The sequence below is a fragment of the Danio aesculapii genome, chromosome 8 (assembly GCF_903798145.1).
Source record: "Danio aesculapii chromosome 8, fDanAes4.1, whole genome shotgun sequence".
In the NCBI taxonomy this organism is placed as follows: domain Eukaryota; kingdom Metazoa; phylum Chordata; class Actinopteri; order Cypriniformes; family Danionidae; genus Danio; species Danio aesculapii.
Genome location: NC_079442.1, coordinates 11,627,268 through 11,653,469, shown reverse-complemented (window position 1 = coordinate 11,653,469; position 26,202 = coordinate 11,627,268). Strand labels below are relative to the sequence as shown.

Sequence of the window (26,202 nt, the reverse complement as noted above, 5' to 3'; positions counted from 1 at the left end):
TTAATCTGGGGTCACCACAGCGGAATGAACCACCAACTATTCTAGCATATGTTTTACGCAGCAGATGCCCTTCCAGTCGCAACCCAGAAATGGGAAACACCCATACACTCTAACATTCAGACACACACACACTACAGCCAATTTAGTTAATCCATTTCACCTACACCGCATGTTTTTGGACTGTGGGAGAAACCAGAGCACCTGGAGGAAACCCACATGTACATGGGGAGAGCATGCAAAACTCCACGTAAAAATGCCAACTGGCCCAGCCAGGAATCAAACCAGCAACCTTCTTGCTGTGAGGCAACAGTGCTAATCACTGAGCCACCGTGCTGCCAGTTTTTTGCCTTGTTTATACGTTTCAAATTTTTAAAGTGATTTGGGAGCTATTTTGACCATTTTAAACTGGAATGTACCTGTTATCATTAGAGGAGCTTTGTAGTATACTTGGTTTTCTCTGTTCCACCCCATCGTGCAGTCCACAAAGCTTTCACAATATACTGAACTGGATAAGCGTCAACGAATGAGTTTGACACAGTGTATGCAAAAATGAACTCCCTGATGACAAAACAAATTGTCAAGTGGACAATGCAGACTGTCGCAGAAAGACATCAGCCACAGTAGACTTTAGGCTTAAAGCAGACAAATCTCCACTCATTACATTCAACTTGAATACCGCCCTAACTTGATTCAAAGTTCAAACTGAACTTATCGAATAAGGCAGATTCTGTGGTCAATCAGTTCAGAAAAAAAAGTCTCCAGGTCTCCTGTCTCCAGATAAAACTAACATGCACTTTCCCATTAAACATGTGCTTTATAATTCTGTCTCTAGTTGAACATTTCCTTACAAAAGGGAACATATTTCTGAATAATATTACATTTAAAGGTATAACATTTAAAAACATTTACTCTCAGTCAATTTTTCAACAGTAAAGACTAAACAGTCAATTATGAACACTTTTGTGAACTTGTTCAAATCACTAGGGATCAGAAGTCTTTCACTTAACTAATCCAAATCAAATACATTCTCAAACAGTAAGGCCACTGCACAAAAACTATCATTCTGATGCAAAACCACAGTCGTGGTTGAGGGACTGGTTTGCTTAAGCAGCACTCTCCGCATCTGCACACTGATGATTCTTTCTTTCTGACAGGTTCAAGACAGTCTGCTATCATTGAGGAGATTTCCAAGATTCTCCTTTGAAACTGATGGTTGGCAACTACATCTACTGGTCTTGGTCACAGAAAGCATTTAAAAGATTAGTTCAGCCAAGAAAGAAAATTAAGTTATTAATTAGTCACCCTCATGTTGTTCCAACACCCTGGGATCTGTGTAATTTTAAGATATGAAAATAATATGTACAAAAATAACAAATCTATTTAACAGTTTCTTTTGTCAGTATATTGCGCGCTTTCATGTGCACGGTGAACCAATGTGTGTACCACACGAGACTCTTCAGGCACAATAACTTGTTATATTTAACAAATAACACACAAACACCCTCTCCTGTGACTGTCCAGCAAAAAGCAATAGTTAGTGTGTAACCCAACACCAAGGTATATATGACCCCAATAGAAATTTCTCTCCATCCCCATAGCTTGTCTCAAACATTTTGCCCCTTTTATATAAACAGCTATGATTCATGCGATCATGCATATGTACTCTCTTTTTGTAATAAAGTGTTCATTGATAGTCTTTTGCTTGTGCAGTAAAACTTGGAATAAAGTTTTTAAACTACTGTTAAACAATAACACTGACATAGGGCTCTATTTTAATGATCTAGGTGCAAAATCTAAAGCGCATGGGGCAAAAGCATTAACGGTATGTCCGAATCCACTTTTGCTATTTTAAGGACAGAAAAATACGCTCTGCGCCATGGCACATTGTCTAACAGGGTTGTTCTCTTAATGAGTTATGGGTGTGTTTTGAGAATAAACCAATCAGACTCTTTTCTCCCAAACCCTTTAAAAGTCAGTTGCTTCGCGCCATGGCGCATTTGCTATATACATGGCGGACTTTCTAAGTGGAAAAACTAAACACTTCACTAGTGAGAAAACAGTTAAACAGATCATCTGCAGCAGGGATAAAGAATGAGCATCCTCTAATCTGCCTTTTCTCTCTCTCTCTTTCAAGGATAAGGAAACGGTGTTGTACGCACAAACATCCGTTGGCCTACATAATTTTGTTTGTTAAGGGCAATAATTTGTTTCTAAACTATTTCTAAATTCAGTTCTAATTTCCAGCAAACGAATAAATGAGCAATAATAATGAATTTATATCCAAACACGTCATATGCCACATATGGTCCAAAACTTGACAGGTGGACAAATCTAAGCGTGTTTTTAATAAAACAAAAATAAATACGCATATAATAAACAATACTACTACTAATAATAACATTATACAAAAGCAAGTTGTCGTGAATAAACTGAAAAAAGCCCCCCGACATGAAGGCAGTGATTTTTCTATTTATGTAGAAAGTAATAATTTTTGTAATATTTTATTCCTTTTATTCTTTTTCATATGTAAAGATATTTGCCTATTGCTGTACATCCTGTGTGTTTTAAGCAATGTGTAAGCGAGGCGAATAAAGCAAATAAAGCGATCTGCGCTGGACTTTAGGCCTGCTTTCAGCTGGTCTATTGCACAGTCTATTTTAGTTCCTCTAAACGTGCCAACAATGTGCCATAACACACCTCTTTTCTAGACCGGAACACCCATAAGTGCACTAAGTGGTACAAATGGATTTGCTATTTAAACAACATGGCGTAAAATGGTAAAATTAAGGTTGCTCTGGTTGGAAAATAGCAACATGTCAGGCAAACACATCTTGCACCTTATTGCGCCAGGTGTATGATAGGGCCCTTAAGAGTTTCATATTCCTGTGGTGCTAACTGAATTTAAAGAATGATCGTATACATTATATTTTGATATTTATGCAACATATGTTGAGATTTTAAAAACCTGTAAGAGTTCCAAATCATGATGCTTATGCAAATCACTTTGCCTGGAGTTATAAAACTTCCCTCCTTGGTCATCTCAGCTCCTAAGGGTCTGATATCATAATCATTATAAAAGCTGGTGGACATAAAGGCCGCCTACCGCTTTTCTGTTTCTACCAGATGTTGCACGAGAAGATGCTGAGCTAACGGCCTTCTCTGACCACAACCTAAACTTAGCCAGGCCCAGCGTGGCCTCGCCTTTTCATTCTTCAATGACTAATTGGACTCAAACTGGTTCTCCTTCATCAACTTCAACATCAAGATCAACTGCACGAACTGCATCAGAACTCTCTTTCAAACAGTCTCTTCAACAAATAGCTTAAGTATTATCTAAGTAATATGAAACTTCAGGCTGTAGATCTGGCTGAATATCAAATACTGCTATAACTTCATGCTGTAATTCTTCACTTTTTACTGCCTCTTCCTATACCAAACTCACACTGAATGTGTGAGTGTGTATGCTAGATTAGTTAAAATCTTCAGTGTAGTTAATAAAGTCTTACTTGTATCAAACTTAAAGTCGTTTGCTCATAACTGGAGTCCTAATTATGCCAGATTTTTGCTACATGCTTTCAGTAATATTGCACTGTAAGAAGGTTATTTATTATAACCTGTAAATGAACATTCTTTGAACAAATAAACACTTGACCCAGAGACATCAAGTCAAAGCATACAGCTTATCTAAACTATAATGAATTATAACCAACTATGATTACTTATTTATATTTCACATTGGGCTAATTTGCTGCATGTGTACGCCCTGGATGCGCATCGAAGTTAATCTGTCAGATGTGCGAGAAAAAAAACTGTTGAATAAAGTTTTTTGTGATGTTATTTTAGGTACACACAAAAGTATTCTAGGAGCTTAATAACATTCTGATTGAACCACTGAAGGCATATGGTCTGTTTTGAGGATGTTTTTTAGTACCTTTCTGAACATTGAACAAGTGAGGCCGTTGCCGTCCTAAGAGCATGACCTAAAATATCTTAATTTTTATTCTGAAGAAGAACAAATGTCTCGAGGGTTTGGAACGTAAATAATAACATATAATTTTTGGGTGAACTAACCTTTTGAGAGCTGGCAATATATTAGAAATAAGACAGCAAACGACAGCTTCAATATAGACTTGTCTTAGACGGTACTTATGGACATAAACTAAGAATCAGAGAAAAAGTTAATCAAATGCTTCTTTGTCTCTCAGATAAGTCTTGCTTCACCCTCCATCTCAGGTGGCAGCTCACAAACTCCAGTGAAATTCATCTCTTTCCCCTCCTTCCCGCCCTGACTTCTTGCTTGAGACCCAGTGTCACCAGGTAAAGGATTTCTCTGTGACAGTGTGTCAGGTGATGTCCCGGCACGTCTTTCCCTCAGGTAGCCCTCTAGACGTTTCAGAATCAGCTTGGGGTTCTTCTTAGCGAAGAGCTCCACTTCTGTGCATCACAGAGCAGACAAAAGATTTGAACTTTAGCAAGGAGGGCCAATTGCAGTTACTATCTCTTAAAATGACAAATAATAGTAAAGTTCACCACATAATAAGTTTGCTTGTGACAATTCATTAAAAAAAGGCACCTTTGAGTACATGGCCAGAGTCAGAGATAGTTTTACGCTGACTTTTCCACAGTTGGTAGAGGTGGAGGAATGTTGCAACATAAAAATCATTCAGCACTGCCACGACCTGCTGCCTTCGGTTACACTCCCTAAGTCACATCACAAAGCATGGAAATGATTTATTGCAATGGGAACAAGTGAAAAGGTTATGGCTACAAAGAAAACATTTCAAAGCATGAAAACTTTGACCTAATATTGCACGAAATAACCAACATGTACTTTTTAAGAAATCATAAGGAAGTTCTGACATGACTTACTTGGACAGAACTTCCTCCCTGAGAGCATGCAGGGCAATTCGAGTCATGTTGATTGACATCACACTGAATGGAAAATTCTGCAGGCGTGAAAAAAAGGCAGTTTTTTAGCCATTGAATGACTTTCATGAGGTTGTTATTACAGTACTTATGGGACAACGTATATTCCATTTCCACCATTTCACTGATTTATTAAATGACGTTTAAAAATAATAATTAAACAAACTAATTTGTCTATTCATTTGTGATTTTTTTATTAATGTCCTTGTTTGATTTATCAATGTTTTAAAATATAAACTAAATAAACAGTTATTAAATTGTCTGTTATCAAAATATAATTTTTTTAAATGCATTGTTGTATTGTTTTATTAAATGACATTTAAAAACAATAATTAAACAGGCACATTAAAATATTACTATTTTTTTAAAATATGATTTAATTATATACATTATTGTGTTTTAATTAATAAATTCTATGTTTAAGTGGTCCTCCATAAAGAAGTGTCAATTTCAAAGTAAATTTTCAAATGCACAACACTGACTTGAGATACCCACATGAGCATGTTTTACCAGTATTTACTCGCTATGTTTGAGAATAATACACTTCATAATGCTGCAAGCAGGGATGGCCAAAAATACATTGAAATGTTTTTAAATAAAATACCAAATACCTAAATTTGATGTGTATCAAATTAAACTACTAAATACAGCAGATACAAAAAGCATCAAAATAAAATACTGTATTTTGTATTTTGAAAATACTACAAAATACTTTTACAAGGAAGCATGACAATTTTCGGCAAACCTTCTATCAATAGGCATATTCAATCAATCTCTTCATCACTAAACTGACTTAGTGCAAATTTAAGCCAGCTTCTCTGCCAACTCATTGACCTCTACTGTACATGAGGAGGTATTCATAAACTTTGTTTCTCTTTAAGTTTAGTATAAATTTCGTACAAATGTCATACAGAAAGTTCTGTCTTGAAGATTATCTCTTTAAATCACTGTAAAAACTGTCACATTTTGTGTAGGGGAAAAAAGGGCGAGGACCCAAGTGCAGGGTAAATAAGAATTTATTTATAATAAAACAAAATAAAAGGCAAAAACAGCAAAACAAACTACCCTGAGGGGGGAAAACATTAACAAAACAAATAAACAAACCAAACTAGACTGGACAGGCTGGCAGGGATCAGGACTGGAACAGACACATGACAAGGTATCAATGACATACGACAAGACAACATACGATGACGAACTCATTAACCGCGTGTTTGTATGACAAGACAAACACAACACTGAAGCACACAAAAGCATGCGACCACTATGTAAACACAGAGCCACGTGCTTTGACAACAGACGCAAGACACGAGCACACGATAGGTGAAAACACCATACCGTGCACACACACAGATGCAACGCGCATGTTTCATCTCAGCGCCAACCAAAACCGAAACCAACTAGACGGAGACGCTGAGAATGAAACAGTGCGATGCTGACAAAACAAAACACAAACACGAGTACAAGAGCGCGCGTCCCAAGCATCAAGCGGGAGCACGCACGGTCCGCACGCACCTATGACGACGCGCACCCAGACAATGACAAAAGTGCTCTACCCAAGAAAACTCGAGCCGAGCACTACAGGACAGGACAAGACAGAGCTAGTGTCCGGACTCTGGCACCAAAACAAGAATTTACAAGACCAGAGTGGCAGAACCCTGACAAAAAACCATCTAATGCAGATAACGATTTGGAACAACGTACTACATGTCTTCATTACAGTTCCATCCATTGCGTGGCCAGTAAAGTCTTATATTTTAAAAGAGGTTATATATATTTTTTCTTCACAAAATTTATTTTTAAATGAATCTATTTTTTGCATGAATGAAAATCTCCAGTTTTAGTAATTTCCATAAATCATGTTTTTTGCATTTTTACTCTTCAGTGCACAACATAAAACATGATATCTCAAAAAATAATGGAGTTACAGTATCTGTTTTTGCAAATAAACTTTTCATATATATCCTGCTGCTGCCTTGTAACAGGAGTCTGGAGTTTGTGACCAGTCTGTATAGACTGGAGTATTATTAAATATTTGTGCCTCATATACTGTATTGTATAATTGACATCTTTAAGCCGACATCTTTCCTCTTAATTAACTATACAGTGCACCTGCAGATCAGCTACTAGCATTTGAATCAGCCAGTGAAGTATTGTAGGTATTGCCACTGTAGGACTTATTTGTATGTTGTTTGTCTTATTTTCTTGCCATCTACATCAGCAATCCATCCAAAACTATAATTTGCGCAGTTTACTCATTCTCCCAATTGTTTTTCAGTTCTTCTTTAACCGAAAGTGTCTCAGTTTTCCCAATTAGTGAACACCAGTACACAATTCAGGCCTGGCTCCAGCTTGGAACTTTAAAGAGGGCCAAGTGACATTCCAAGTGGGCCAAAAAAGTGTGTGTGTGTGTGTGTGTGTGTGTGTGTATATATGTATATATATATATATATATATATATATATATATATATATATATATATATATATATATATATATATATATATATATATATATATATATATATATATATATGTATATATATATATATATATATATATATATATATATATATATATATATATATATATTTAGCATTGTTACGGTCAATTCAGTAACTACCCATAAGATTTTTTTTTTATGATTTTTCTAAATTTATTGTTATTTTTACACATTACTAAATTCATCCATAACAGAGTTGATAAACAATATAATGATATAAAAATTAATTTCTTGAAATGTAAAACATTTTATCATTCATGTTTGGCAAAAGCTGAATTATAAAAATTAAATATGCTTTCAATAAGATACTGGAAATAATTATTGTTTTTAATAAGGAAGGTTTTTATTCCTTAACTTTTTAAAATGTCAACCATACATGCAATAGAATCACCCATATTGCTTTTAATACATATAATAATCTTTAACTTGTGTTTTCACAATGCTGGAAAGTCCAACTTCGAGATGATACCTTGAAAAAATATCAACATTCCATACCATTTTCTATATTTAGTGATTTTTCAAAAAATCTTAATAATATTATTAATTATTATTATTTAATGCACCAGAGCCAATATGGGCATTAGTAGTTTTTAATAACAAATTTTTGAATAGCAGACCTTTGCATAATAGCCAACTTGTTAGTGGTAGATAACTAATTACTATTTATAGCCTATCAAAAACATTTTTCAGCGCTTATTTCGCATAGAAGACACATAACTATGTTTTACTCAATGCACATATGGCGTTTAGTCTGCTTTACCATAATGCTTTGTGTGTGTGTCCACCTGCTCGCTGAAACATCTTGAGTTCTCAATATTTACTCAATATTCATTACTGAATCCTGAATTTTCAATGTTGTATTGCATTACTGTTAGGCACAACAGTAAACAGTAACAGTTTAAGATCTAGTGTGTATATATTTTTGACGTTTTCCCCTTGTCAGCTAAAAAGTCCAATAACTGGGGGAGATCACAAATAATAATTTGAGAGATTTAAAGGGAAAATCGTCAATCAAGAGCACTTTACACAGCTGTCTTATTCAATTAATCGAATTATTGATATTGATATTAATTCAGTTACAAACATCTTAATATTGTTTTTGCGCTTCAAGAGAAGAGAGCGTGCGAGAGAGCAAAGCGAAAGCAAGATCATGTGTGGATATGTATCAAAATATATATTTTTGACACAGACTGCAACAAAGTGCTTTGCACACGTGTTTGAATTTTGTATGTTGCACTTCTTGCACAAACTTCTCTACTGAAATTGTCCATTTCTGTGCATCATTCACAGATAGTGAACTTAATATTTGCTCTTTCCTTGAGATAAATGCTATAAAGTTTAAGCGGTCCCAGAAGCATCTCACAATTATTCTACTCAGTGCTGCTGAATTGTTTGTATTCTTTAAGACTTTCTATTGTATGAATTCGACTGCATGAAATGATATAAAAGGGAAGCGCCTTTGGTAATGCACACTGAGATGCGTGATGCGCAGAGAAATCTGCGCTCTATGCCGAATTAGGTTCTCTTTCATCTAATGCAGCTTGAATGGTTTAAAATTATTACAACGGAATACTTTAATTAAGATTCTAAATGAGCCTGGCTTGCCAAAACATGTTTTTAAAGCTCACGGTCACATCGTAGCCTATTTATGCTGCTTTCTCAGATATGAATCGCACCACAAAAAATTTGTTGTTATCTGATGTGGGGCTAAAGTGAGCCAAGCTCCTGATTGGGTGGGGGAACGGGGACTGACACAGTTTTTAGCTGTTTTATATTTCTGAACTTCCTCTGCATTACCACCTGCAGCACTGAGACTGATGAAGTTCTGGAGGCTCCTCATCATGTTCTAAATATCATATCATGAACTGATATTTTATTCAATCTACTTTCTTAAGAAAAGATGATGGTGCTGAATTGTACACAATACTGCCATTACATTTTACTGGTCTTAGCATGATACAGTATACCATTTTCTATGATTTTTAACTTGCTCTCAAATATACCCATGCCATTTGTCAGTTATTTTTTTTATTTTATGTGTGCATAATTTCCATCCATACTCCAAACACTAACCAACTTCTTAATCAATTTTCTGTTCTGATCTCAAGCCTAGGTAATAACTGAGAAAGCATCAACCTGAGGCTGCATTTTTATGATGTCATCCTGTAGACTTCTTAACACAAGTATTTAACAGTATTTTAAAAATACAAAAATACAAGACACTGAAGTATTTTGATACAAAATATTAAACCATTTTCACAAACCCTATTAACTGCAAATTACAAAATACTACTTTGTATTTGAAATACATATTTAAAATACATGTACATGTATCATAAATACTGCCCATTCCTGGCTGAGAGTGACCATTCAGACTGAAGTTTTCAGCAGAGCCGTGTAATAAGGCATCCTACAGTGAACATTTTTGAGATTTTTTTTATCACCTGGACATGATGCTGAGATAGTTTGAAGATGTCTCTAGCAAGTGGTAGTATCTCTGGATCCATAACAAAATAAAGAGTATGCATCAGGCCCAGAAAACCAGTTCCCCTTAGATCAGTGGCAGGGTCTGAACCTGGAAGCACACAAAGACAAATATTACTATAACAGGTGACTACTCTTTCATGAACATAATAAAGTAGTAAATTCTTTTTATAAATTTGTATGGGATGTGCCTTCATCTTTCAAGGTACCTTGAAATCCTACATTTTCCCAGTGTGGGCCATAACGGGGACTGTCTGCTCGGGTACAAGTCAGTTTCCTGTAGATGGTCTGGAGTACACGCATGTGCACTGACTGTCCATTATCTAGAGAACCTACAGAATGACAAACATTGCTTCCTAATAAACAGCCATTATACATTGCAAATATTGTTGACTAAAAACTGCTTTTATTCCTCTTTTGTAAGTTTCCTCTTGGTAAATCTGTGGTCAATTTGTCTTGATAAAATCCATGACTCAAGAGCAACCAAAAAATAAATTGGCTAAAGTTTGGCCAAAGCAATATATCATGAGCATACAGGCTATTTTATTGGAGAAACAACAGCGGAAAAGTGAAATTATGTCTCTCGCATTTGTGCAGTCATTTATTCTGATGATATATTTGATACTAGAAGTGTAAAATATTGTGACAAAATTAATGAATTCTAAAGAAGACTATGGTCTACAGTATAAGAAGTCTTGCAAAATGATTTTTTGTAGACATCGGAGCCTGCTCGGAGCGAGAGAAAACCTTGATGTTATATCAAGCACATTTCAGTAAGTTTTGCTTTTGAGGCTTCTTTCTCCACTTGTGCAAAGAATCTAAGGTGTTAATGTGTTTATCCAGGAGAGAGGCAATCAGCGCTGGTTTGGCCATCAACACGTCTGAGTCATCCTCTGGCAAGGAAGATCTTTTCCCTCGCTTCATTTAGCAAAATACATCAGTAGGCACGTAACATTGTTAATACTGTGTGAGTTAACAAATATGTGTTGCATATTTATGCAGCAAAACATAAAATTACAAATTAAAATAAAAATAATCATTTTTAACAGTTAATACCATTAATCGGTCAAAAAAGCATCCTTTCAGTTAATGGTTAAACTAGGGTGTCAAACTCAGTTCCTGTAGGGCCATAGCTCTGCAGTTTAGTTACAACTCTAATTAAACACACCCGTTTTTACTAATTGAGTCCTTCAGGCTTGTTTGAAACCACAAGTGTGGCAAGTGTGTTGAAGCAGGGTTAGAATTAACCTGTGTAGGGCTGCAGCTCTTTAAGAACTGAGCTTGACACCCCTGGGTTAAGCAATCATTATGAGCATCCCTAGTTGAAAAACAGGCTAATTGGAACAAAACTCTCTGATACTCTGACAATCCACACAGGATCATTAATAAGCATGCTCTAAGCTGTGTTTGATTGAACGCTTCCTAGTGAGATTTAAAAAATGTGCCAATTTTAAGTTTATTTAAACTTATATTATACTTTTTATGTATGTGGGACTCTCATTTTGCAACTTAAACAGGCTTAAGAGAAAAGGAGCCATGATGTAAATCAGACAGCCAAGCATGACCATGGGCATCTCTCTGTGTTATAATGTGGGATATAAGGATTCTAAGGCCCAATCCCAATTCTATTTTTGTGCCCCTACCCCTTCCCCTTTAAAAACGAGTGTGAAGGGGAAGGGCTCAAAATTTACTCCTAAGAATTGGGATGGTGTATGGCTGGAGTATTCTGGGAAATTTTCTTATCCCTTGGTTTCAAGTGTGTCCTGAAAAATCTTCATTCGAAGGGGTATCTACCCCTTCCCGTTAGCCCTACGCCTTCAAGCTAAAGAGAATGGGACAAGTAAGGGGTAAGGGGAAGGGCTAAGGGGTAGAATTGGGATTGGGCCTTAATGTTCTGCTATATTTGTTATTTCATAAACACATAACCACATTTTGTTATAACATTTAAAAATAAAATCGTGTTTATATAAACACTATAAATGAGGACTTCTGGATAGCGGTGCAGCAAGAGGAAGGGCTAAGGGGTAAAATTGGGATTGGGCCTTACTTAGCTGTGGAACAGGCTAACACACTGGCAGATTATTGGGAAGGCGATTTGAAAATATTATATATTTGGACCTATACTTTCTCATCAGTAGGGCCACGCAGAATCTGCACATAAGGAAATCCGCAGACTTCCACAGATTTTTAGCCAACTATCCAGTCTATTCTTTTACTTGTTTAAATGTGTGTAAATTTATATTTATCCTGTTTTTAAATTAATGTCCGTAATAATATTGGCTTATATAAGACAATCATATTACGGAAATGTTTATGAATGTTCACAGGATTTTTTTTATAATACAGTTTGTAAAGTAATACTTTCTATCTTTTAGCAGATATATGAGAGACTTGCCTTGTTTACCAATTAAGTGGATCTAAGTGGATTTGCATCGCAAACATTAAATAAAAGTTAAAAACATATTCTTTTTATCTTATATATTAAGTTTTAGTTACGATACTCCCAAAATCATTCATTTTTTTTTACAATAATTCTGCACAGAAATAGCAAAAAATGTCCACAGATTCTATCTGGACCTGGTCATCAGTGCAGCAACAGTGGACTCGCTCAAGGTGGAGCCTATGATAATCATCTAGTTTTCCAGAAAATGAAATGTGTCAGTATTGTATGTCTATCTTATTTGATATCGTATACTTTTTAATGCAAGCCTTTATAGAATGTTGACCATCAAAATACTGCTCTTGGGTTCCTGTTTATATTGGCGTATATCACTTAGAACATAAAAATGTCATTATACTATTAGTATTCAGAGTTTAGACATTCAAACTTTAGCAAAATAAGTCATACAAGTACTGATACCCAGGGTTCCCTTTAAGACTAGTATGTGTCATTAAAACAAAGCACAGAGCAAATTGATTTTAAAGTCGTAAGTTCAACTCACATTGTGCAATGGCAAACACTAAATCTCTTTCCTCTACAAGGTCTTTGTGTAGTCTTGGAGGACCGAACAGGAAATGGGAGATTGCAGCCAATCCAGTCCTGTGAATGGTGGGCTGAATGCCCTTCTGATTGAGAAAAGAAGCAAGTGCAAAAGTTCATGACAAACATATTCTCTTGTGCTGTGAATATAGCCATAAAGAATATTAACTTAAAACAAGCTCACAAGAAGATCTCCAAGATCGGTGGTTTGAAAATGCTGCAGAGCTTCATTGAAGGAGATCAGCGGTGATGGTGCTTGATCCTCAGCAAGAACTATAAAAGACACATTGTTTACTGACAACATACACAATGTGTTAAAAACATATTAACATATAACATATAACACTAAAAACAATTCCAATAAGACAGATGAAGAAAATGATGGGAAATTAAAATATAAATTTAGTAGAATCAATTCTAATAAAATAACTGGTAACACTTTATTTGTTTTTTTATTTGTTGTCAACTTTGAGCCTTTTCATACTTTTCATGTTTACAGTCATCAATTTAACAATATGCCTGAACTGGTAAAAAGCGTTGGTAGTTGATAGTGCACTGAAGTGGAGGTCGCTCCAAAGATGAGAGAGAGCACGCAGACGAGCAGACATGCATGCTTCTGGACTGATCTCCTCTCATTTTGAAACATTTTTGCCAGTTTTTACAAGCAAGCAATTAAATGAAAAAGCATGCCATACTGCCTATATGTCGATGCGGGCCAGACATCTATGCTGTTGTGCTATTATTTTGAGAAACTAAAATACACTGTGCAATAGACCAGCTGAAAGCAGGTATAAAGTCCAGAGCAGAGCGCATCAAATGTGCGCCTTGCTTACACATTGCTTAATACACACAAGATGTACAGCAATACGCATATATCTTCAAATATCTTCTATGAAAAATAATTAAAGGATTAAAATATTACAAAAATTATTAATTTCTGCATAAATATAAAAACCACTGCCTCCATGCCTTCCTTATCTCGGGGGTCTTTTTTCAGTTTAACCGACAACTTGCTTTTTTATAATCTTATTATTAATAGTATTAATATTTATTATATGTATATTTATATTTGTTTTATAAAAACGAGCTTAAATTCATTCACCTGTCAGGTTTTGGACCATTTGGGACCTAGGACGCGTGTTTGGATATAACTCGGTTTTTTTGACCACACTTCGTTATTATTGCTCATTTATTCATTTGCTGGAAACTGAATTTAAAAATAGTTTTAAAACAAATTTTTGCGCTGAACAAACAAAATTTATTATGTAGGCTAATGGATGTCTTCAGTGGAGTGCGTACAACACCATTTCCTTCTCCACGCAAGACAAAAAAAAAGAAAGAAAAAGAGAAAGTACAGAGGTTGATTGGAAGAGGCTCGGTCTTTATCCTCACGCTGCAGATGATCTGTTTAACGGTTTTCTCACTAGTGAAGCGTTCAGTTTTTCCACTTACAAAGTAAGTGCCACTGAGACTGCAGCTCTGCACAAGACGTTTGGCCAGCGGAGAAATTAAAATGATCGTGCACAACTGAGCCTGGTTTCTCTCAAGGTTTTTTTTCTTCACTTCCGCCATTAGTGAAGTTTTTTTTCCCTCTCCGCTGTCGCCACTGGCTTGCATGGTTCGGGATCTGTAGAGCTGCGCATCGTTGGATTTGCCCTTCAATATTTGGACTCTCAGTAGTGATTATTAAACCACACTGAACTGAGCTCAACTGAACTGAACTTAAACACTACAAACTGAACTACACTGTTCCTATTTACTGTGACGTTTTATGTGAAGCTGGTTTGACACAATCTACATTGTATAAGCGCTATACAAATGAAGGTGAATTGAATTGAATTGAATTAAAAGTCTGCCATGTAAATAGCAAATGCGCCATGACTCTTAAAGAGAATAGGAGATGATACTCTGATTCTCAAAACACACCCACAACCTTGTTAGACCATGCACCACGGCGCAGAGCGTACTTCTCTGTCCTAAAAATAGCAAAAGTGGATTTAGACACGCCCTTAATGCTTCTGCGTCCTGCGCTGTGGACTTTGCACCTAGATCATTAAAATAAAGCCCAAAATGTTTTAACAAATTATTCAGTGACAAATGCATGTTTAATGCATGTCACGGTGGCGCAGTGGGTAGTACAATCGCCTCACAGCAAGAAGGTCACTGGATAAAGCCCCAGTTGGGTCAGTTGCCATTTTTGTGTAGAGTTTGCATGTTCTCCTCGTGTTTGCGTGGGTATCCTCCGGTTGCTCCGGTTTCCCCCACAGTCCAAAGACAAGTGGTATAGGTGAATTGGGTAAGCTAAATTGGAAGTAGTGTATGTGTGTGAATGTGAGTGTATGAGTGTTTCCCAGGCATAGTTTACAGCTGGAAAGGCATCCGCTGCGTAACACATATGCTGGATAAGTTGGCGGTTCATTCCACTGCGACGACCCCTGATTAATAAAGGTACTAACCTGAAAAGAATGAATGAATAATATTTTTCATGAATTTAAGTGTTTTTTTTTTGTTTGTAGGCAAACATTGTTTATGCAATGAAATATAATGTCCCTACAATAGCAATGACAACAAGAAAACTAATAAAGTTAAAAACTCTTAATAAATTTCTTCACATAAAAAAAACAGAGTTACATATTTGTTTTGAATCATTACAAAAGCTAAACATACACACACACACACAGAGAGAGACGATTCACTGTATGGTACCAGCAGTAAAATCAGTAATTTTCTGAAACAAGTAAAACATTTAGTCCAAGAAACAAACACATTCATATTTGATATTAGTTTCTCTTCCTGTTCAGTTCATTTATACAGGTCTCTGTGATATATGACTTTCTCCTCTGTGTTTTTTCTGTGTACAGATTGTTCACTGTTCATAGACTCGCTGCATTTTATTTTGTTAAACATTTTACTAATGTTATCTGTCAATAGTTCAGCCTGCATTGTAATTCATTGAAGCGAAACGTAATTCATCTAATAAATAAATATAAAGAATCTCCGTTCAGTACATGTTTACTTGTTTGGTGGGCATAATGTCATATTGGCCACGAGTATATGAATATAAACAGCAAATTTTGTAACAGCGTTTCCGCGTGGCTCATTCATGGTTAGAAAAAGGCTGGAATAAACTTTAACAAATAACAATTTGAAAACGTCCGGGTTTAGTTTTAAAGTTCATATTTGTGAATGGGCTTCATCAGTGTCTGAGTTGCTGCTAAACACTGCTCTAAATGCGAATGAGCTGGTACTCCCGATCCCATATTTGAAGTAAAGACACATGCGCAAAAAAAAAAAACTACAATATATGTTAACTGCTGTTTAAATAAAGATTTTGTGGTGCAAAACATCTCTTATCATGAGATGCTGATGGCCCAGTTTGTATCTAACACTGATAACATAATTTATCTATTTTAGCCAAGGAGGTGATGCCATCTCTCCAGGGTAGGGTGTATGCTTAGTCATAGTGAGGCAATATACTTAGTATCCAGGCTGTCATAATGTTTCCATGGTGACAAGGTAACTGGTCTCACCTGGTTGGATGCTCTCAAGAGCATCCCACTCCTCTTGTGCTCGCTCCACCTCTAAGCTTACCTCTAGATGAACAAAAAAAAAAAAATTCACACAAAATCACAAACACCAGTGTATATGCTGTTGTGCTATTAAATGTTTTTCAGTGATGAAGTCTTTACCTTCGGTTTTAGGCTCATTGCCTCCTGCTGCCAGAGACTGTAACAGCCCATTCTGTTTTAGTGCTGAGATCTACAAAACCACAAGTTCACAACATTCACACTGCCATCGCTATTTATTTCATACCAGTCACAAAGAGCTTAATGTGACCGTATAGTATACTGTACGTACAGTTGAAGTCAGAATTATTAGCCCCCTTTGATTTTTTTGTTCTTTTTTTAAATATTTCCCAAATTATGTTTAACAGAGCAAGGAAATTTTCACAGTATGTCTGATAGAGTTGCACAATTAATTGAAAAAAGATTGCGATCTAGATTCGACCCCCTAGACCAGAGGTAGGGAACCTATGGCTTGGGAGCCACATAAGGCTCTTTGACCAAAAATATGTGGCTCTCCAGCTGTCTCTCTTCAATAATATTTAAAAGTTAAAAAAATTATAACTGTCACTATAGAAATCCGTTTCCTATTGAAAGTATAATTACAATTCCCTTTTTATTGTATTTTCTATGAATAAGAACTCAGTTTACAATAAAAGGACTTTTTAATATATGTAATGATGTGGTTTAACTTGAATAGCGACACCAGTAAAGGGCAAGCAACTTACATTTTATGGTAACCTCACGCACATAAATTCAAACAACATTCATGAGTGGCGATGGCAAAAAGAAAAAAAATCTAAAAATCCTTTCTTCATATATTGTGATGCATCGTATTTGTTTATTTTTAAGTTGTGCATGAACATAAATAAAGGTTTTGTTTATAAATAAATAAAGGATTTGTCATATACACACACCCCCAATGGCTCTTTAGAAAAATACATTTGATAAAAAAAAATCAGAAATGGCTCTTGGCTGAAAAAAGGTTCCTGACCCCTGACCTAGACGATCTTAATCCAGCATTTCTATGATTCTGCCAATCAAAGTTTCAAGTTCAGGAGAGAAGCAAAGGCGGCTGCACGAGTCTTTTCATTGTTTCACATGCATTGCTCAGCGACATGGACACCTCCAAATGATGTTGAAAGAGTCACATACTGTATTTATAAGGTATAATTCACCCAAAAATGTCATTTTTGTCTTCATATAGTGATGTATTCGCAGCCGGGAAATCACACGTGACGTGTGGCGGGCGCACACTATACTTAATGATAGACGCGCGCGCGTCTACTTTAGTGAACAGAACCTGCATAGGCTGTGAGTAACAGGTAATAAAGTTGTAAATATTATTCAGTCTGTGGCAGAGTGATCGTTTGAGAGCCGCGCGCAAAGTATGAACAGCACTTAGCAGTGAAACCGAAACCGTGCACATCATTTAAATGATCAATCGCATTTTAGAGTTATAATTGCGACAAGCATTTGATATGTTTTTTTTCATAGCGAACACAGTTGTGCATGAAAATAAATGTTTACAGTGTCAGTATAACTACTCTAGCCTATATAATGTTGATTTTACCAGTGAATTAAGTGGTCTAATAATGTTGTCAATGACAGATTGCAAGCATATATCTCAAACATAATTCAACATCAGAATTATTATAAGTAGAATAGAATTATTTATAGAAACCAGTAGACCTACACATATTATTATTGTTTTTACCATATGTTTGAGAAAAAAACAATAATACTTGCCGACTCATATTAAAGGGCACCTATGGTGAAAAATCTACTTTTCAAGATGTTTGGACAGACATATGTGCATGTATGGTGTATAAACCTTCAAATTGGGGTGATATAAACACACCCAGTCCTTTTTTTTTTTTTTTCAATTTAGCAACATAAAAACGGTGGACCAATTGGAGCGGTTTTCAGATCGACCGCAACTTTACATTGCGGTCACTGAATTGATTTACAGCTGCGGGTATTAACACGTGTATAATCATATAAACAAGACCAGACATGCACAAAGCAACCAGGAATAAAAGGTGTGTTCAGTTTGCTAGGATCATCAATCATCATCAAATGTGATCAAGAGTAAGTTTCACATGTTTAAAATGTTTTAAAACAGTGCATGTGTGTAATGAATTACAGCGATTTAGCTTAGCTTTACTTCATCAGCAAAGCTGCGTCTCAGAACAATTATAAAGGAAGACGCTTCAATCCCGGTTTGTGGACATTAAATAAGGTTTATTTTGTACATTAACATAACAGATATTCATACAGCAGTGGAGATTAACCTGTATCATGTCACATTTGCGTGCAAAAAGAGTGCGAAGCTAAACAGGCGCTCTGTCTGTCTGTCTCTCTCTCTCTGTGTGTGTGTGTGTGTGTGTGTGCGTGTGTGTGCGTGTGTGTGTGTGTGTGTGTGTGTGTGTGTGTACGCGCGTGTATCTGTGTGTGCGTGTGCACGCGTGAACTTTGTGTGACTCTGCGATGCAACTGCACAATAAATACTCATTGGTAAAGTTCTTACTGTAGTATTTCTCACAAACGCTACGTGAGATCTGCTTCCTTTAAGTCTGTCTGTTGTCTGATGCAGCCGAGGGAGGAGATTAAGGCACACAGAAAGGCATGTAGAAAGGGTGGGCGGGGAGGACTAGCCTTAAAGGAACAGTACACCAAAACTGCCACCCAGTGAAAAAGTGTATAAATAGGAATTTAATAAAAGGTATAATAAAAAATCTGATGGGTGTTTTGAGCTGAAACTTTACAGAAACATTCTGGAGACGCAAAACACTTATATTAAATCTGAAAAAAGGCTAACCTAGGTGCCCTTTAAGCTTTATTTTACATCTACAGAATCATGAGAAAATCGTGATCTTTATTTTAAGCAAAAAAAAAAAATTCGCGATTCTCATTTTAGCCAGAATCTCGCAGCTTTAATGTCTGATAATATTTTTTCTTCTGGAGAAAGTCTTATTTGTTTCATTTCGGCTAGAATAAAAGCAGTTTTAAATTTTTTTAAAACCATTTTAAGGTCAATATTATTAGCCCCTTTAAGCTATATATATTTTTTCTGGATAGTCTACAGCAGTGGTTCTCAAACTTTTAAGCCAGCGACCCCCAATGTAAGATCGTCAAGAACTCGCGACCCCCCACTACCAAAACATATCCAAACAATAAAAATAACTTATTTTAAGTTTTATAAACAGATTTATTGCATTTGAAATCAACACTAATCAAAACTAACAAGCAAAAAAAATATATATGCATGCGTGAGTAAAATATGTCTCAGTGAAATCCCGTTATCACAAGAAAACACATTTTTATAGCATAATTGAGTGACCAAAAGATACACGGACGAACCGCTCACTGGCCCTGCACGCACTGCTTGACATGAATTTATTAATGAATCTGTTAACAATACGTTAACTGTACTGTGTTCTCACAGATGGTGTCTGATATTGCACAGATGCTTTTGACATATACCTTATTAAATGCATACGTCATTTTAATAGCAATACCGGTCTTTTCATGAGCTGCAATATTAGTTTAATCTTGGTCAGTGCAAGCCCTTTTGCGATGGTGTATGTGGTGTTAAATTTTACATATAGCTGACAGCGTCTGGCCATTAAATAAAGAATTAAACAGAACCTATCGTGCTTAAAATGTGTCAAACTGTTACCTAAAAGTTCCGTCCCACAGACTTTACAGGTACTCTTTAGTTATTTTCATAGCAGACTTGAAGCCAATGGAAGTGTTTTATCCACTCTTTGAAAAGTGTAGATGGTGGATTAACATTCACCACATGATCAGTAATCAGATGTGCCATTATTTGTAGCTTTAGCTGGTTTCTAAAACTAAATCTCACAGTGTTTTCATTCTCTCATCTTCAGCGCGTTACATTTTCGCGGTTGTATCTCCTGTCATCTGAAGGCAGAAGGCGTTGACTGAATGATTCAGTCTAGCGCAGTGGGCTAATAAAAAGAGCGCGAAGGCGGGACAAGCGTTGCCGGCTTTGTTTACTGCAGCAAGTTGACATGACAACAGTTTTAAACTGTTCCTGAGCGCTGCGTTTTAAGTGCAAAGATGCATTCTGCCTGAATGTGTCCTACATACTTTATGAATTCATCAGTGATATCTTTATAAAATCTGAAAATATTAGCTTTCACTTATAATACTGAAAAATATATATTATAATCACTGAAAATTACACAATTTTTAAATCACTCTAGCGACCCCTTGAAATTATTCTGCGACCCCCACAGGGGGACCCCCACTGGATAAAACCTTTAAATGTCACTTTAAGCTGTATAGAAGTGTCTTGAAAAATATCTAGTAAAATTTTATTTACTGTCATCATGACAAAGATAAAATGAATCAAGTATAAGAAATGTTTTATTAAAACTATTATGTTTAGAAATCTTCTCTCAGTTAAACAGAAATTGGGGGAAAAAATAAACAGGGGGGCTAATAATTCTGATTTCAACTGTATATATGAAATTACTCACTGGTACAGGGTTAAGATAAAGGTTGCCATTTTCTTTTATGCCATTAGCTGGAACCCATCCATTTTGGATCTACATAAAATACACAAATAAATAAACAAAAAAGCAACACAATGCAACTGTAAAGCATGCATATAGTGACAAGGTCTGTTTTATCTTTTTTAACCGTGTGTGCTTACAGTTGTGCATTTGGAGTTGCCATTGGTTATAACCTCTGTGTGTTTACATTCATGTGGAAAACTCTTCAAGCCCTGAAAGAAAAAAAACTGAGTGAGAATCTAAGGGAAAAATACAGTTCACAAACAAACATATAATATACGTTATATGGGCTCATTTTTAGAGCTTTATTATCACAAACAGATTGCAACCATTTTCAGTATACTAATTTATTTTTTTGAGTTTTATTCACAGAATATTAAAATCCCTAATGATGGCCAAGAGAGAGTCAGATTTCCACAGATCGAGAGTAAGAGTTAGGCATGGTTGAGTATTTTTTGCTGAGCTCATTGCTAAACAAATCTATTTTCTTATAAAATATTTTCCTTTTTACACAGAAGATGACAAAAAATTAAGTAAATTTAAAACATGGTCTTCAATCAAATGTGAATTCATTACCCTGCATAATAATAATATCTCCCTGCAGAGCCAAGATAGTAAACAGTTCCTTGCAGTTTTACAATTTATACCAAGCAATTCATCACCACTTGCAGGGACAGCACCTCCCAAAGTTGTATGTAAGAAAGTTAAACTTAAGCACCCTCTTTCAGGTATACTTCAGGGAACAAGCCACGAAATGTTATACCTTTTAAGATGTACCTTTAGAGCTAAATAAACTAAGCTTACTAAAAGACAACGCTCTCCAGAAACGCAGTCCTGGTTTGCTATAACACGTGTAAACAAGTCATTTTATTATTATTTTTGTCTATTTATTAAACATATACTGAAACAAAATTACAATTATTTCCAAACAATCGTGTAGCACTGAAAACTGGAGCAAAAAAGCTAAAAGAAAATCACCTTTGAATCAGAGATTAGAAAAGGTTTAAGATTACTTATCATATGACTCTATCTAGTGGATAGTTTTAGAATTACAATCTTTTTACAAGGTGAAACGTCTGTGTATCAATTCAATTCATTTTTATTTCTATAGCACTTTTACAATGTAGATTGTGTCAAAGCAGCTTAACAGTGAAGTTCTTTGAGTAAGCATCAGTCCAGTTATTACAACATAAAGCAAATATAATAATACAATTCTTATATATACAATAAAATAATAACCATAGCTTTAAATTCTGAATGTATTTGCATCACGTTGACACAGTTTGATGAAAATTTATTTTTTAGGGATTTTAGAGAAGTAAGGATTCAGTTGAGTGTCTTGCTTACCTATAGTTTCCATATTCTGACCAAAGTAGCCATCTTCCTGTAAGTTAGAGCTAATCACTATAAATGAGAAAGTTGTTCACCTTGATGAGTTTTCTGAACTTTTGTCAATGTCTAATGGCCCACAACTCTGATGTGTATGTGTGTGTGTGTGTGTGAATTTTTATAAAATTATGAGCATTTTCAAACAACCAAAAGCACACGAGAAGAGTTTCAAGGTCCGATTTAGGATATCAGAATTTCTTTTACATTTTACATCTGCAGTGATTTGAATCAAATCAAGATAAAATTAGGATGATGATTTCAAAGCATCTTAAAAGTGACACGGATCCTGCTGTTGGTTAGTGGTGCTATAACCAAACCTCACAACTGGCACATCCATGTGATTGAAATACTTAACACAAACTCCTGCAATGTTATCAAAATCAACAAATGCATGAGGAAGTTATTACACACTTCCTGTTTCTTATTTCTTGTCATAATTCCATCGCTTCGCCACAGCCAAATCCTTTGAGAATCAGCAGCCAATTTAGAATCTTAATGTCTTGACTTCATAATGAGCTATTTGGAGTGTTTCAAATTCCACACACAGCATGCATTTTTCAAGCAATGAGAATAGCCGACTTCCTGACTGTGAACATGAAAGATGTTTAGGATGATGAGATCTACATGTGTGTCAATTTTGGTGCGCGAGTTACAGAGACCCTAAAAAATGTTCATTTAAAATGGCCCTGTTATGGATTTTTCTAACACAGCTCATAAGTTCAAATTTCATGTGTAACACATAAGTTAATAAAAACATTTCACACAGTTTTAAATCTGAAAGTGCACCGTCACTGTCAAATCATTAAAATGAGTCTTTCTACAAACCATTAGATTTCAAGCCATTTCGTGGTGACGTCTGAAAGAATCATTGCCCAGACCCAGAAAACCAACATAGGCTCATTCGGAAAACTTAGCCCTATATACTGTACATTTCTGGAGATCGCAACTTATGTAGACAGAGCTACGTATGGCTGCATTTCATCTTTAAAACTAACGCTACAGGGTGGTATGACGGCATTCCTCTTCGTGCTACCTGCTATTCAAAAACAAAAGAGAGAAATTTGAGATCTCAAAAATCATACACAGTGGCCTTTGGTGGATTTGCGAATACAAAACTGCAAAAAAGGAAAGCTCCTGGAATGTATTTTGCTCTCTCCAAAGATGTATATAGGGGTATGTAATCAGAATGAGCCTGGGTTGCAGAAAACCTCCCTCCCTGAAACACTGTAGCAGATTCCCAGATCACATCATCAACTACCCCAACTTTAAACCCAACTGTCGCAGTAGCTTGAGGGTTACCATGTCCACTGCGTTTTGGACCTGATTCAGTATGTCATTATGCTAAAGACTGCAGCGAGGAAATACTGAATCAGGCACACTATGGTAACGGCCATGCTATTGTCAAGGGTAAAGGTATGTAAAGTGTAAACAATAATAGCCTAACACACAATGTAATGGGTAATTTAATAATTAATAATTGTTTCTGGAGTCATGGTGGCGCAGTAGGTAGAACAATCACCTCACAGCAAGAAGGTCGCTAGTTCGAGCCTCAGCTTGGTCAGTTGGCATTTCTGTGTGGAGTTTGCATGTTCTCCCTGTGTTCATGTGGGTTTTCTCCGGGTGCTCCGGTTTCCCCCACAGTTCAAAGACATGCACTATAGGTGAATTGGGTAAACTGAATTGTCTGTAGTGTATGTGTGGGAATGAGTGCGTATGGACGTTTCTCAGAGATGGGCTGCAGCTGGAAGGGCATCCGCTGCGTAAAACATAAGCTGGATAAGTTGGTGGTTCATTACGCTGTGGTGACCCAAGATTAATAAAGGGACTAAGCCAAAAAGAAAATGAATGAATGAATGAATGAATTATCGTTTCTATAAACCGCTTGTGCACATATCCACTATGTATTGGACCTGATCCAGTACGTCATTGTGCTACAGGCTGCAGAGAGGACACATGCCACATCATGAGGCAAAGATGCTGAGCTCTGCAATTTAAGAGAAAATCAGTTTGTTCCAGCAAGGCCGAGAGGAAACAATAGGTAAATTTAATTTTCCCAAAAATACCACAGCAGTATATCCCCAGGTAGTGTTGGGAGATATACTCAATTTTCAGATCGGAAAGATATTGTCCACTTGTGAGATCGCCAACACACAATACTATTGCATGGGGGCGCAGCATGTTGAAACGTGAAATTTTGAATATAGACCTACTGTATATATGATCTTGCAATTTTGAAACAATATTGTAGTGTTTAAAAAACATTTACATTGAGCAATTCTCAATTTAAATGTGTATTGCACATGTAATGTTATAGAAGGCAATGTTGATTTGATTGTTTACAGCTAGGTAAATTGATTTGTTTTTATTTATTACTATTAAAAATGATATTTTGCATTTCAAGTTGAAATTAAAATATTTAATACATAAAAGCAAAATGAGACAAATGTTGACTTTAAATATCCACAGACCTCAGCTTTTGGCAATGTCGTTAATGTTTTAACGTAAGGTAACGTAACCATCTAGCAGCAGTATCTTGTCTGGTCAAATTGTCTGTAAAAATGTGCAAAATTCGCATGGAACTGCAGCGCAAGCCTCTGCTCAGTGCACAGCTGAGTACAATTCACCATAAACCCTGTAATACCCTCAGAGACCTCAGCTTTTGGCAAATTGTCTACTTATTGTCAACAATACACAATACTATCAACCCTGTCGATTAGAACAACCCTAGCTCCAACCATGTAATGTGTTCCCATAATTTTACTGATAAATGCTACAGCCACCTACTCTACAATGCAGGATTCACAAGTATTTATTTGTGTGTTAGGTAGGGATGGGTAACGTTTTAACCATAGACTGTAAAATATATGGATGTAGTATCTGTGACGTCACCCATAGGTTTATGAAGAGCGCAAATGAAGCTACAAGTAGGCACGGCCAACCGTCGCCATTTTGTTCGCGCATCATCGCACCCACGCCGGGATACCAAACAAGGGCAAGTGAGCGGAGCTACAGACACCTGCTGGCATTTTGCTTGGACCTGGCAGACAGACTTTACTTTGGGAGAAACGCTTAATACTTTATTACCTGCGACTCGTTTGTGTTCTGACCACATGTGCTTGGTTGTACACTATATCAATAAAGTGTTTTAGACTATTAAAAACACTGTTGTAATACATTGAGCCACTAAGCATTGTTCTTATGACGTTTTTCAACAGGAGGAAAACGTGAAATACGTCCAAACACTTCAATTATAGTCTGTGTTAGTAAATGCAAGACAATTGATGAAATCCAGGCATAACACTGTATGACAACGCTTCATATGACTGTTTTATAGCCTATAGCTAATCAATCTGTCAGATTCTGGAGGGCATTACAGCTCTAAAGAACATTATAAATGATTAATGATCTTAAATTAAAAAAAACAAATACATTTATAGAGATGGTATATAAGTATATAATTTCACTCACCAGGGAAACGGAGGCCACGTGAATGGCTAGTGAGCACAATTACGTGCACACAGCATGCCATATCATCTGATAATTGTAGGAAATAATCCCAAAAGGCAGTTGACTGTGTAAAGAAACATTAACCAACACAAAAATGCAATGTATATGCCGAGTTCATCAGCTAATTAGCCGTAATCAGCTCAGGAGACGAGACAGCGAGCAGCGAGACCTAGCTGTTACTTAAGTGGCCACGCCTTTAATTATGCAGACTTATTATAACTTAATAAAACGAAACAGATGAGTTATAAAAAAACTCACCCCCCTCACAGTTGTCATGAAGGTTAATCATGGCTATATACACCAAAGC

At 36.1% G+C, this 26,202-nt stretch overlaps 1 protein-coding gene across 2 annotated transcripts in view; it reads right to left on the bottom strand.

Moving 5' to 3' along the window:
- elmod3 (ELMO/CED-12 domain containing 3) overlaps window positions 1–26,202 on the bottom strand; it is a 33,369-nt gene that overhangs the window by 1,330 nt on the left and 5,837 nt on the right. For both annotated transcript variants that reach the window (XM_056463169.1, XM_056463170.1), the window contains 11 exons: window positions 21,140–21,211; window positions 20,964–21,032; window positions 16,582–16,651; window positions 16,423–16,485; window positions 13,077–13,165; window positions 12,855–12,978; window positions 10,122–10,244; window positions 9,873–10,003; window positions 4,870–4,946; window positions 4,574–4,701; window positions 1–4,434 (listed from right to left, as the gene is read on the bottom strand). The exon at window positions 1–4,434 is cut by the window's left edge and continues 1,330 nt beyond it. In XM_056463169.1, coding sequence (XP_056319144.1) covers window positions 4,202–4,434; window positions 4,574–4,701; window positions 4,870–4,946; window positions 9,873–10,003; window positions 10,122–10,244; window positions 12,855–12,978; window positions 13,077–13,165; window positions 16,423–16,485; window positions 16,582–16,651; window positions 20,964–21,032; window positions 21,140–21,211 — 1,179 coding nt within the window. In that variant the 3' untranslated portion in view covers window positions 1–4,201. The remainder of the gene's footprint in view (window positions 4,435–4,573; window positions 4,702–4,869; window positions 4,947–9,872; window positions 10,004–10,121; window positions 10,245–12,854; window positions 12,979–13,076; window positions 13,166–16,422; window positions 16,486–16,581; window positions 16,652–20,963; window positions 21,033–21,139; window positions 21,212–26,202) is intronic.